At 42.6% G+C, this 14677-nt stretch overlaps 1 protein-coding gene across 1 annotated transcript; it reads left to right on the top strand.

The window, feature by feature from the left end:
- Window positions 1-2738: 2738 nt before the first annotated feature.
- gpn1 (GPN-loop GTPase 1) lies at window positions 2739-9116 on the top strand. The gene is made up of 13 exons (XM_083685382.1): window positions 2739-2937; window positions 3161-3254; window positions 4008-4114; window positions 4651-4688; window positions 4901-4979; window positions 5364-5458; window positions 5950-5995; window positions 6187-6333; window positions 6794-6876; window positions 7096-7135; window positions 7619-7709; window positions 8014-8118; window positions 8264-9116. Exons 1-13 carry the CDS (start codon window positions 2752-2754, stop codon window positions 8353-8355), a joined length of 1203 nt encoding a protein of 400 aa, XP_083541508.1. The 5' UTR covers window positions 2739-2751; the 3' UTR covers window positions 8356-9116.
- The last annotated feature ends 5561 nt before the right edge of the window (window positions 9117-14677 follow it).

Below are 14677 nucleotides of genomic sequence, written 5' to 3'. Positions count from 1 at the left end.
CTAAATCAGCAGCGGCCCCATGGAGTGTCTTTCCCTGAGGGAGTCTGTAGAACACCCAATGGAAATTCAGTACTTACCAATTGAAAGCCTACATTATAGCAGGAAATAAAACAATATGGTCATTCAGTATATGTTTACAGTGCATACACATACCGTATATGTGGCCCAGTTAGCCCATGTGGCCTGGGAATTGGACCTGCGACGCTGGTGTTTGCCAGAAACATGCTCCAACCAATTGAGTCTTCTGGACCATATCAGCTCATTGGGATTATACAACATCAAATGAAACAATAATAATAACAACAATAACAATTAGTTGATTATTTATTCAGGGGGGCTTATTCAGCAACAGACATTCACGGTTGGCCAATCCCCCCTCTCTGGATATGTCTGGCCGAACTGATGTTTCACTCCCATTGATATAGACTCTTAAGAGCATTATGCATGTCCATCAGCAGATACATATTAGCATCTTATGAATACATGGTTTAGATAGACTAAGACATCAGACATGGCAGTTGCATGCTCAGTATGTAGGACACAGTTGAAGGAATCATGTTTCCTGCCACTTTGCAGTAGTGCCACTCTTTTTGTTCACACATATCTTTCCAGACTGTGACCATCATTGTAAAATAATATGGAAAAATGCCAATAAAAACAACATGACTGTAGAACAAAAAATGACCGGTTTTCTTTTGTATTTAAAATTCAACTGAATGAGGATATTCTATGTTAGTTTCACCAAAAAAGGTATTATATTTTCTGTAGTGGTACATTGTGTGAAGTCTCACAGTCAGACAATAGGTTTTCTCCTTTTGAAAAATTCAACTGAATGAGGATATTCTATGTTAGTTTCACCAACAACTGTTTGAAGTCCCTAAGCATAACGATTAAGGAGATCCACGTGGACAAAGCATAGGAGGTTCATTACTTGTAAGTTATGGTAGGTAGCAACTTTACTTTCCAGTTTTCTATTGAAAAAGGCATTATATTTTCTCTAGTGGTGTATTGTATGATGTCTCACAGAGGGGAAATTTTAGGCGATGCTTTATCTAAGAGAGTCCCCAGTCAGACAGCAGGGTTTCTCCTGGTGAAGTGAAACACCGGAGGGACAGGACGGATGCACCATACATTACACTAATGGATATCCTCTCTGGGCCCTGGGCTTAAGGTGGATTAGAGCTCACCACGTCACTAAGAACACACACACTCTCTCTCTCACACACACACACACACACGCGCACACACACACACACAACACACACGCACACAACACACACGCACACACACACACACACACACACACACAAGAATAATCCTTTGAACCTTGTATGTATCCGTTAGACCAGTAGGCTACATACAGGCAGCATGTTCAGGAAGGCATAGCATTCCAATTAAAGCCCAGTGCCTTTTGCCATTGAAAGTCTCTTATACTTTCTACTAAAGTATTCGTATTAGTACAATAGTACAATTCCAGAATCAAATCAATGTTCCATTGTGTGTCCATGTTTCTCAGTGTTCTGTATGCAGTATTCAGTTCTATGGATACAATGTCTGTTTGTGTGGGAGTTGATTAATGTAATGTGGAAATTCACAGGTCTATAGTCAGTGTTGTCACCTGATGGGGCCCAAGTTGGAATATTGCCACAGTCAATAGTGCCATCTAGCGGTAAGAGAGAGCCTTTTAGTTGATGAATTAGTTTAGATTTCATAATGAATCCCTCAAACATTCAGGCAATTGGGCAACCACAAGATGAAGATACAAATAACATTGATAGATCAGATGTTTGAATACAACTATCGAGACTAATCTAATCTTTTGTAACCGAAGGATTTACTGAATACATTGATTTTGACAAGTAAAAAAATCTGCATTGTAAAGTTCTATAAAAACTCCATCACAACAGCATCTGTCAAGTTACACCGTTGCAACACCCTTCTCACAAACCAAAATTGCAGTGCCATGGATTCATCAGCAGGGGGAGTCTTCCGATCTGCTGCAGGTGATTTATGCTGCAATTCCCAACCCCCCTTCAGCATCAGTGGATGTCAGCCTTGACACATTTCCTCTGTTACGAGTAGAATACATCATGGGCAATGTCTGGCGGAAAAACACTGGGGTTACCACTCTCTTCCTCCAACTGATCAATGTGTTTTCTTTGCAATTCCTTTTTGCAGGTCTTCAACCTGTGCTGTGAGCTGCTAGACTGTCATTTGTATTGTAATAATGCCAGTGAATGTCGAAAGTGGGAGTAATGCACTGTGACTTTTATCGTTTTTTATGTCTTTTATGCTTTTTTTTAAAAAAAAATTGTATGTCTTTTATGCTTTTTCTTTGTTTTATTTCATTCAAATAATTATTATTTAATTTTATTTGTATCTATTTTATGTAAAGCACTTTGAATTGCCTCTGTGTATGAAATGTGCTATATAAATAAACTTCCCTTGCCTTGCCTTGCTTTGCTTTGCCTAGGGCTGAGAGAGAAGGGAATCCAGGAATTATCATTGAAAGTTTTGCTGAGATAGTGTCCATTTTTTTGTCTGGGTTTTTATGCGAAACGAGGCTGGCGGTTCCTACCTGTCTCTGGCCCACACTCCAGCACAGTAGGTGGTGGTAATGCACCAGTAACGATGGATGCCAACCGCCATAAAACCCCACTGAAGAAGAAGAACTGGAGGAGGGAGAAGAAGAACTCCATTTTGCGACAAGCGCTGTTCTTTTACAGCAGCAGCTGGTTCAAAGCAAACAGCATGGCGACCGCGTCTGGGAGCACAAGTCCAGAAGGAATTTCAGGACAACAGGGTGAATGCTGCGATGGAGCGGGTGACAATCGCGGGACAGCTCAGGACACTACCTCTGGAAATGCTTCGCAGAAGAAACCCGTCTGTCTCATTGTGCTTGGCATGGCGGGGTCCGGAAAATCTACTTTTGTGCAGGTAGCTAGCTAACAGTTATAGCTACTTGTTAGCCTTCGCAGGTATAGGCCTATACAATATAACTAGCTGATCAGGTGTATTTATGAGAGCAGTGGTTTCTATGAACATTTTATCTAAGCTGTTAGCTTCTAAACGGTGTTATTTGAAAGCTCATCAAAAATATAATTTAGCTAGACTGTTGCATTAAACATCTTGGCAAACGGGCTTGTTGTTCTTTTTTCAGCGACTCACTGCGCATCTTCACAACAAGCGATCTCCTCCCTACGTGATCAACCTAGACCCGGCAGTGCACGAGGTCCCTTTCCCGGCCAACATCGGTAAGAAACCGTCTGTCAAGCTTCGTTGTGCCAGTATGTAGGTAACCCGAGCGGACCCAGGCTCACGAAATCAATCCAGTTTCCAGAGGGAAACCTGGTTCAAATTCAATTTACGGGCATGAGTGGATAAAGTGGGCCGACTCCTTGGCAAGGGCTATATGCAGTCGGATCCCAGATTAAAGCCAGTGGCCTAATACCACCCTGACTGTCAACAAACATGACAGCAGCGTAGGTTTTTCCGCAGAGAAGCAGCCAGACACATTTAAAAAGACTAAACTACATATTATTTTCCTCTGACATCTAATTTGGCATCGTCTGTGCCCAGTATTTCAAAACTTTTAATCTAGATCAGAATGATCCAGATAATTTTTGCTATCCAGGATCATCTGGCAGATTATATAGTAGAGTATTATAGGGGAAATCCGAGTTTGATCTGATCCTGGATAGCACATTCTGATCCAGATGAAAAGTTTTGAAATGCTGGGCCCTGGTACACTCCAATGTCTTGATTTCATCCCAAATGATCAACTACATTATTCCAACTGAATTTATTATTAGCTATGCCCCCTACATATTCAGGGTATTAGAATTGGTTGAGAGATTTGACATGAGTTCTGCTAATCCTTTCAATGTTCAGAGACGGTTCTACATGTTCTAAGTGTTCTAGATGTTCCATTTTCCCACTACGTTATTGTATAATGATCCAGTGGAGAGTATTTAAGTTTGCTGTTTATTTTTCTCTCTCTATTGTAGATATCCGTGACACAGTTAATTACAAAGAAGTCATGAAACAATACCGTCTGGGACCCAATGGAGGAATTGTGACATCCCTAAATCTGTTTGCTACAAGGTTCGATCAGGTAAACTGGTCATAATATAACAGTGTTATATTTATCACTCTGGTGCCAACTCAAATCATGCTGGCCTGATTTCTTTTCCAATAAAGCTTATCACAAACATTATTAGATTGTCAGCCTGTTCAGTTCACTTTTCCACAACCAAATTGTGCTTGAGAAGTGGATAATCTGAGCTAGCATGGTATGGTTCTGGTTGCCATGACAGTGAAGGTACCAGGTGTGTGCTGATCTTTTATTTTATTTTTTTTTAGATAGATCAGAATCTCCTGATTACAGATAATATCTAAAAAATCATTGGGTGATGATCATACCTTGTAAATGCCCAACATCAGTAACAAGTACGTTTTGGCTGATGAGTTGTTTCTTCCTAAGCTGTTTAGTGTCTTACCTAAACTGTCCAGTAGGTGTCGCCATTGATGTTTTTATTTAGATACAGTACGGGTGTACTGATGTTGTGATTGGATTGCTCTTGAACAAGTTTGCTCCGATGTATTCTTATCAGAAAATGTTCCTCAGATGTACTTGTTTTTCCTCCTCAGGTCATGAAGTTTATTGAGAATAAGCAGTACAATCACCAGTAAGTCTATCTTTTATAGTATGTATTTAAACATTGGGATTAGTCTCTGCTAAGAACAGTTGTTTATCAGTATTTATCTTGAGTGTAGGGACATGTCAGTTCCATAATTTATAGTACTATATGTATGTATTTATTGGTAAGTTATCTATTACTTTGGTTGCTCTATCCTCTCCTGATTTGTATCTATTATAACCTTTGACCTCTGCTTACAGATATGTGTTGATTGACACTCCTGGACAGATAGAGGTTTTCACCTGGTCAGCATCTGGAACCATCATCACTGAAACCCTGGTGTGTAATAACATGCGATGACATCATGATTTAGACTTAACTCAACAGGCTAGTTTCCTGGACACAGATTAATCTTAATCCTAGACTAAAATGCACCCTCAATGGAGATTTTCCATTGGCAGTGTGATTTAGTCCAGGACTAGGCTTAATCCATGTCCAGGACCCTACCTTTACATACTTGAACAGTATTGAACATCATAGACCTTAGCTGGGGAAAATCCAATAGCTAGTTGAACCAATCCCAGATTGCCCCTTTTTAAGATGATGTGAATGTTATTAACAAACCAACCCTGCTCTGCTTACTGGATAGCCACATGGGCTCAAAGAGACGCATTACGTCAGTGTTGTGACAGATTTGGTGTTTGTGTTTGACTGTGTTCCCAGGCCTCTTCCTTCCCGTGTGTCGTGGTGTATGTGATGGACACGTCTCGCAGCGTCAACCCCGTCACATTCATGTCCAACATGCTCTACGCCTGCAGGTCAGCATCAGACGGACTTGAATTAACACATCGTGGTCCTCTGTGGCTCAGTCGGTAGAGCGTGGCGCTAACAACGCTTAGGTTGTGGGTTTGATTCCCGCTGGGACCATATATACTGAAATGTACTGCGATGTAAGTCGCTTTGGATAAAAGCGTCAACTAAATGGCATGTATCAGTTCATAATCCTAGTCATTTTTACATGTCTGTCAAATGTAGCAGGTTTGTTTTTCAATCACATAGAACTGAGGAAGAAAGTAGACCCTAACCCAAACCTGTGTACCGGGGAGGCGCGTGATGAGGAAAGGAGATGAGGTGTTGATGTGGGATTAAATCATAGCGTCCTGAACAAATTTCATCTTTATTTCAGAGACTTCATCAACAGAAATAAGATGTACAATTGAGTACGGAGCGTTGATTGACAATCCTCCAATGCAGTGTGATGTGTGTCTCTCTGACTGTTGTTTTTTTAATGTTTTTTTTTTTTTGGCAGTATTCTTTACAAGACAAAGCTGCCCTTCATCATCGCCATGAACAAGGTATGGATTGAACACACTCATAAAAAATTGTTTAATTTTCCAAGTCTTGGTTATGGTGCATTATTCGATGAGAAATCATAGATTTATGATCCATACTGTAATTAAAGTGTTGATGTGAGTTTATTCCATTTTGACAACGCTGGTCTTCACTGGACATTCCGGACACTGTGTTCTCTGTTGTGTACGTCCAGACAGACATAATCGATCACAGCTTTGCGGTGGAGTGGATGCAGGACTTTGAGGTGTTCCAGGACGCTCTGAACCAGGAGACGTCGTACATCAGCAACCTGACACGCTCCATGAGCCTTGTACTAGACGAGTTCTACGCCAACATACGGGTGCGTGCGTGTGTGTGAGCCCGTGTGTGTGTGTGTGTGAGCCTGTGTGTGTGTGTGTGAGCCTGTGTGTGTGTGTGTGTGTGTGTGTGTGTGTGTGTGTGTGTGTGTGTGTGAGCCTGTGTGTGTGTGTGTGTGTGTGTGTGTGTGTGTGTGTGTGTGTGTGTGTGTGTGTGTGTGTGTGTGTGTGAGTGAGTGAGTGAGAGCGTGTGTGTGTGTGAGCCCGTGTGTGTGTGAGCGTGTGTGTGTGTGAGCGTGTGTGTGTGAGCGTGTGTGCGTGTGAGCGTGCCTGTGTGTGCGTGTGAGCGTGCCTGTGTGTGTGTGTGTGTGAGCGTGCGTGTCCAAATGCAGTGTAAAGAGATGGTTTAGTATGATGATTAAAGGATGAGACGATGGGGCCTCAGAAGTTCCAGCTCACATGGAAGTCATTCTTGCCCGTGTCTGATTGGTCCTCTGTGTGCAGGTAGTGGGCGTGTCTGCAGTCACTGGCAGCGGATTGGATGAGTTTTTTGTGCAGGTGTCAGAAGCAGCGAAGGAGTATGAGACGTGAGTGGGAGGGACTATTCTGCAATTTCTCACTTATACACACACACACACACACACCTACATATACACACACAGACAACAACACACACACACACACACGCTCACACACACACACAGACAACAACACACACACGCACGCACACACACACACACTCTTGAACCACACACCACTGCGTTGTGCGGTATGTCTGTGTAACTCTAGTTTTCTGTGCTATCCAGGGATTATCGGCCTGAATATGAAAGACTTCACCGAGAACTGGTGAGTTCGATATATACATTGTATGCAAGCTCTGTGACATCTAACTCCACAGTCCATATGCGTGTTGCACGTCTCTGTCTGGGCTGTGTTTCACTGCTGAATTCCTGTTTTAAAGGTTTCGGTTTCTGTAATTCACGGGTGTTTTGAAGGTCTGTGTTTATGTGTGTATGTGTTTGAGTTTATGCATGCTTTTCATTTATCGACAGTACCAGTCAAAAGTTTGGACACACCTTCTCATTCAATGGTTTTTCTTTTTATTATTTTCTACATTGTAGATTAATATTGAAGACATCCAAACTATGAAGGAACACATATGGAATTATGTAGTAAACAAAAAAGTGTTAAACAAACCAGAATATGTTTTATATTTTAGATTCTTCAAAGTAGCCACCTTTTGCTTTGATAACAGCTTTGCACACTCTTGGCAAGGTGTGTCCAAACTTTTGACTGGTACTGTACATTGTGTGTGTGTGTGTTCCTCAGGCAGACGCTCAGAGCAAGAAGCAGCAGGAACAGCTAGAGCGCTTACAGAAGGACATGGGAGCAGTTTCCATGGAGACAACACCACAGACGGGTGAGTGAGTCCAAGGCGTGCGTGTGCGTGTGTGTATGTGTTACGCTAATGCTGCATAGCACATGCTAGCTCATGTAAATGGTATAACTGGTATTAGGTGAAGGATATTAAGATATTTGATTGTCAGCTATGCATGCGTGGTGTGATGTAGGCCTTGTGACGGTCAGGGACTTTTAGGAAACTATTTATTGTCATGCGAATGTAATGTTCAAGTGTCTACCAGGAGAGTCTCCAACGCCACCTATAGAAGGTTGTACTATTACCATAGCGTGAGCCCTGGTGTGATGTCGCTTCCTTTTCCCAGGGGCTCCTAATGTGGCGGGCCCCAGTGACCTCATCTTCACCCGTGGGAACCCTGACGAGGCAGATGAGGAAGTGGACAGCGACACAGACGATATTGACCACACCGGTAAGAAGAGTCATTAATTTGATTATATGTTGTTTTGCTGTGTGTGTGTGCAACTGCCAAATGGAATAATAAACTTGTATTTATGGATAATTGAGGGAGTTTTTGTCCGTATTCATGACCTTCTGGTTGACCTCTTTCCCTCCAGTGACCGAGGAAAGCAAAGAGGGCGTGGCCTTCGGAAACTTCCTGAAGGAGAGGAAGGAAGTGGTTCAAGTGCGGAACAGGAAGACAGAGTGACTGACGGAAGATGCAGGCCGCGCCCAGTCGCCCCTAACCATGACCCCTGCATGACGAGAGGTTTAAGGATGCATCAAGGAAATGAATAGGGAATGGCCAGGGTGCGTCTCAATATACCAATGCAGCTACCTCACTTCAATCCCTTTTCCTGTCTGATAACACCGTATAGGCAGAGGCCTACCGGAGGATCTGCCCTCACCTGTCTAGATCCAGGAAAGGAAAGGAGGCGAGGAGGCCAGGCAAGGAGGCCACCTTAGGTTATTTAGATGCATCCAGGGAGTTGGCTGTTGGACTACTACGAGTGTTCAACAGCCACTTGAAGACTGTTGCAGTTGTAGTTTCGCTCTAGCTTGTAAACAAATACAAATGTTCCCTAGAATTAATCCCGAGTGATGTTATCGACTGCAAATACCAACCAGAACTGCAATGGTTTGCGTACGGGTTGGAGAAAGCACTGGTTTAGATTCCTTCGTCAACAACACTATGCTCGCTTGAAGGGGAGTGTGTTATTGAGTTGGCTGCAATGATGGAATGTGCTTGTGTCTCTTTTTCCTCTTTGCCTTTAAAATCAGATTGTTGAAGAGCGTTTACCAGGCACTTAGAGTTTGTCAAGGAAACATATATTTTTATATCATGATGAGGCAAGTTGTTTTTGTTTTAGTTTTTTATTGCAATGTGCTGTGCAGTGTTTTTGAAAGCCCTGTTGTGTTTTAACTTGGCTTCCTCGATCCTCAGAGCAAAATAAAGTGGTTATGAATGTGGTTGGCCTAGTCGTGTGTGAGGGAGAGGGGGGGAGGAGGAGGAGGAGATGCTTGCTGCCATATGTGAATGAAACTAGGAGGGCGGAGGGTAGACAGCCAGAATATTCTGGATTTCACGCCCTCTCTCCATCTGTGTAAAGAACCAAGCCTGCTCTCCACCACATTCACAAATGCATGGTAGTTCAGTGAAGACTTAAATACGGCATTGTCCATGTACTTACTCCGGATGATTTGTAGGTAATTGAAAATGATGTTTTAGTACATTTAGCAATTGAATTGTTATTATGTCACATTTCTAGCATATTTCTGTGTATACTAAAAGTACACCAATTCGATACGAAATGTATCGGTTATTATCTTAATTTAAATGTTGACGGTCATCCTTTATTAATGCATGAAGTCCCATTGAGGTTGACGAGGACATACAGTGTTACCATGCAACTCTTGCAGCAGGTCAACTGCCAAGCGAGGACGCCCATGTGCTCCAGACTTTTACTTTAAGACATGGGACTGAATGGCATACCCTGTCTTGACCTTTTTGTTTAACAACTAAATACACATAATAGAGGGCTACTGTAGCATGCATCTAAGTATAGAAACTGAAGGGTAGCACAGTTAATACCTCATCCAATCTCAAAATGAATGTTGAATCCAATAAGTAAGTGTCAATAGTAAACCAAAATGTGCATTCCATACAGGAATGCTGGGTGATATGTATAACAGTATATTAACATTATATTCCAAACATGCGTCATTTAATATATTGTTATTGGGATTTCAGGATATGCTAAACATTTTGTTTAAGTGCATATGCAGTTAAGCATAATTTAAATAAGTACAGATACATATGAAAGTACTTTTCATACTTATGTGTTTAATACAGTTATATACAGTACATGTATATGGTTGCATGGAGTGGCAAACATAAACCCAACAACACATATTTTAAGAATTTGTTGTCTAACCTGACTATTCCGTTAATTGCTAAATTATATAGTTATACTGTACAGAATAGACATCTATAATACAGAATATATCACCTACCTGAATGAGTCATGATAGAACTGTATCTGTTACCTCGCTGCATGCTCTACAGAGTCGGGTGGGTTATGTCACAGTCTTAATGGCTAAAGTTTCCCTGACTTTGTTCAGATGAATGGGTGTTAGAACATATATGTACACACAAATAAACACACAAACACAATCCCCTCTCAGGAGAAACGTTCGATGAAAGTGTTCTGAATCTACCCCCGTCTTCTGTTCGGTAACACTCCGATGTGTTCCTCACATCGACACACACACAATGGCAGGCAGACGCCTGATGAGTCACCTCCGCGATGGCATTTACACAAACCTTCACACACACACACACACACCCCCCCTCTCCCCTCCTCTCAACCGTGGGCTACAAATTCCACCAGATATACAGAACAAAAAAACAGGATCTTGAGAGGAATTCACAGCACAGCGGGAAAATGTCAAAACGCCTACAGCTAATCACACATCTAGGAGGGAAATAAGAACTGTGTCAAAGTTTCTATTATATTACGTGACATTCTGTGAGGGAGTGGAGGTTGCAACTTAAAGGAGAAATATTAAATTGCATGCACACAACTGACTTCTTTTCAGCAGTTAATGATGGGTAGCTGTCAACTGTCAAATAAGCAACCCAGGCTTATGTGTCTGAGGGACCAGTAATATAGTAATGTTCACATGAATGTGATTAATGTTCACACTAATGTGATTAATGTTCACACTAATGATTGCTCAACTGCAGTATACATATCCCTTTTTTCAATCAATGTTTTCTGGTTGTCACTTTTTGATTTGTTTATTTGCCCATTAACTCTGATGTCCTATCACGTTTAATCAAAGATGTTGTGTTGTTTTGTGTTTTAATCAATGTTTTGTGGAGATAAAACATTGTCTAGCAACTTCTTGCTCCTTAACTCTTATTATTCGACTTCGCTACTGTGTTCCAAAGCGCAGAAGCACGCATATCAGGCATGACATTAAAAGTAGACAGCTGCAGTGCTGTTGCAAATGACAATGTCAAAGATCTTGGTGTCATCCTTGACCCTGAACTCACACATCAATAACACGTCCAGAGCCGCCTTCTTTCACCTTTGCAACATGACTAAGTTCAGGAATGCAGGACAGGATGCAGAGAAAATGATTCACACTTTTACAACATCAAGACTTGATTACTGTGTTGCATTATCATCTGGATCCTCCACCACGGCCATAAGAAGTCTGCAACTAGTCCAGAACGCAGCTGCCAGACCTCTGAATAGGACCAGAAAATGTCATCACATTACCCCTGTTTTATCATTATTGCACTGGTTGCCAGTAAAACAGCGCACAGAATTCAAGGTCATGCTTTTAACTTATAAAGCCTCAAATGGTCCTGCATCTGATTATCTCCACCCCTGCCAACACACCCGCAGCCTCAGACAAAAGTGTTAGACTGCTAGTCATCTCCTGCATAAAAAAAAGAACACAGCTGGAGGCGGGGCTTGTTCTAATTGAGCGTCACTTCTGTGGAATAGCCTGCCTGCCCTGTGGGTCAGAGAGAGTTAACATTTTTTATTAAAACCTGAAGACTGACCTTTTCAGCTCTGCAGATGGTTGCCTGTAGCAACTCTCTCTCCCTCATTTCCATTACCTCTGTCAATATTATTGTCATTATTTCACTGTGTTAATAGGGTATTATTCCATATTATATGTATAAAGTTGTCAATCAAATGTAATTTGTCTACATTTCTGCTAATATTTAATATTAATATGTTGTTGTGATTATGCCGTGACATGCCTTTGTAAAGTGTGTTGAGACACCTGTGTGAAATGCACTTTAAATAAAGTTTTGATAATATAATATATTATTATCAAATACATTTGATAATATAATATATAACGATTTGGTTTAATGTTAGCTGTTTTTTTAGTAAATATAACATAAGTAAATACTGGTGGACCTGAATGCAGATGAGATGAACTAGGTTAGAATGTCCTGGAGATGATTTGATCAGATTTATCATTACGGTTACTCTGGTCCGCAGACTTCACTTAGCCGTGGCATGACTCATTTCATTACAATATTGCGTCCCATTATGATGACATCATCATAATGGGATGACATCACCCTCTGTGTTGGGAGTGAGGGTAAGTGGATTCGGAATCTGTTTACCTGGCCCTTGGATTACAGAATGATGTCATTTCCAACTGATGAAAGGGGTTTCCAAGGATTACTAGAATATATATCACAGGATCTCAATTATGTTCTTTATCAATGTTTTAGGACAAATCAGTTGGCTACTGGCCCCGAACTGTTTTAATATATCTTGGGCTTTGTAGAATATTTTACCATATGTGCCTTTTTTAACTGTTGTTTATGAAGCACACTGCATTCATGTATGAAATGTGCTATGCTGTATACAAATACAGTTTAATTGATTGATTGGACACACATGATGTACAATAAAGCAATTAAATTAAATTATTATTATTATTAAATTATTTGTATTCTGCTCCATGTCATTCTATTCCTCTCAGTGTTGATTATGATTTGACTGATGCCTCTGTATTCTAATTTCACTGCAGGGACGGTATAATGAGAGACAATGAGGGTGTGTGTGTGTGTGTGTGTGTGTGTGTGTGTGTGTGGGAGGGTGGGGGGTCAGGGGCATCACTAATCATAGTTTTTTTACGGGAATAATTCCGGAGTCTAATGAATAATGCATCCTGCTGTTGCCTAGGGTGAGTAACCAGCAGCACTGGGGTTAGCTCATCCCACTGCTGACCTGTGTGCTTCCCACTTCACAACATCCATAGATTTAGTGTTGACCTATGCTCCCCACCACCACTACGCACGCACGCACACGCACACGCGCACACGCACACGCACACGCACACGCACACGCACACACACACTCACCCCCTTATTGTACATCTATACTTTATCCATATTCAGGCTTGTAGATCTACTGCAACCCTGTGTGCCTCCACATCCCTACAAGCACAGTGTGTAGGCTCAGTACCAACACGTATGATCCTTCTTTATTTGCAGTACTCCTATATTTACTGAGGTCATGTACTGGATGTTTCCCACTCTCTCGAAAACATCTATAGGTTTTCTACAAAACTGTGTACTCCTGATTGCCAACTGCCCCCCCCCCCCCTCTCACACACAAACATAAACAAACCCCTTGTAGCAGCCATAAGACATAGTCTGTGCCCCCCCCCCCCCCCACCACCACCACACACACACACACACACACACACACACACACACGCATACACACTTTGCCCCACATTTATACTGCTAAATCATCTGTCCCTCCCTCATACAAACACAAACATGATTGCTGCCATTTTACCTTCCTCCATTATTCATATGTTTTGCCAAAGCAAATTAATACATAAAAAAAAATATGTATACATGTTTTTCTTGTCTCATTCTTTCATCTATGTGCACGAGGGGTCAGATGCATGCAGCAGTTACTGCATCGTGCTGGGGATAGGAGAAGGAGCTTACCGGATTGGCTAGAAATGACATCATTGGAGGGGTTAGTCGTGATGATAAGGCTTTCCTTGCAAGCACACGTTGTTCACCCCCACCCCCACCCCCCCTCACCATCCCCTCCCCCTCCCCCCTCCCCCCTCTGCCTCCTCCACCCTCTCCTGGAGATGTTTACAGTGCAGTGGGTTATTGTCTCACCGCTGCTCAAGGTGCATTGGGTCGCTCTGCGGCTTTTACAGGTGTGAGAAGGCAAAGATTGACAATTGTGGGGAAGTGTTATGCAATGTCTGTGTTCCATCAGCCTCACGATGTCCACATTCTGCCTCCGATGATTCGTATGCCTTTGCCTGTCCCCCACTCATAACCTCTCTCCCACCCTCTACTCTTTCATTCCTCCGATCCTTCGTGCTGCTCCTTCAGTCCGCATCCCTTCCATTGAGCTGTGGCTCTCTCCTCCGCTCAGAACCCACACAGCAACACATTTCTATCCTCATCACCCACTCTCCCACCCCCTGCGCCTTGCTTCTCTCTTTCTCTCTCTCTCTCTCTCTCTCTCTCTCTCTCTCTCTCTCTCTCTCTCTCTCTCTCATCCCTCTGCACACGACTCTCCTGCTGGCATGCAGCTGCATGACATCATCTGGGCTAGTGTGAGCAGAATAGCAAATGAGGACACCGCCTGTGGTTGTGTGTGTGTGTGTGTGTGTGTGTGTGTGTGTGTGTGTGTGTGTGTGTGCGTGTGTGTGTGTGTGCGTGTGTGTGCGTGTGTATGTGTGTGTGGGTGGCTGTGTGTGTGTGTGTGTGTGTGTGTGTGTGTGGGTGGCTGTGTGTGTGTGTGTGTGTGTGTGTGTGTGTGCGTGCGTGCATGCGTGCGTGCGTGTGCCCATCCTCCCCTTTGTATCGAACAATGCACCTAGAGGTGATAAAACACTTGCTGAGACGCCACCTCTCTCCTCTCTCCTCTCTCCTCTCTCCTCTCTCCTCCCTCCTCTCTCCTCCCTCTCCTCTCTCCTCCCTCCTCTCTCCTCTCTCCTCTCTCCTCTCT

Source organism: Argentina silus (assembly GCF_951799395.1).
Source record: "Argentina silus genome assembly, chromosome: 14".
NCBI classification, from domain to species: domain Eukaryota; kingdom Metazoa; phylum Chordata; class Actinopteri; order Argentiniformes; family Argentinidae; genus Argentina; species Argentina silus.
The sequence above is the reverse complement of the archived record's forward strand: the minus strand, read 5'-3'. Positions and strand labels throughout refer to the sequence as shown.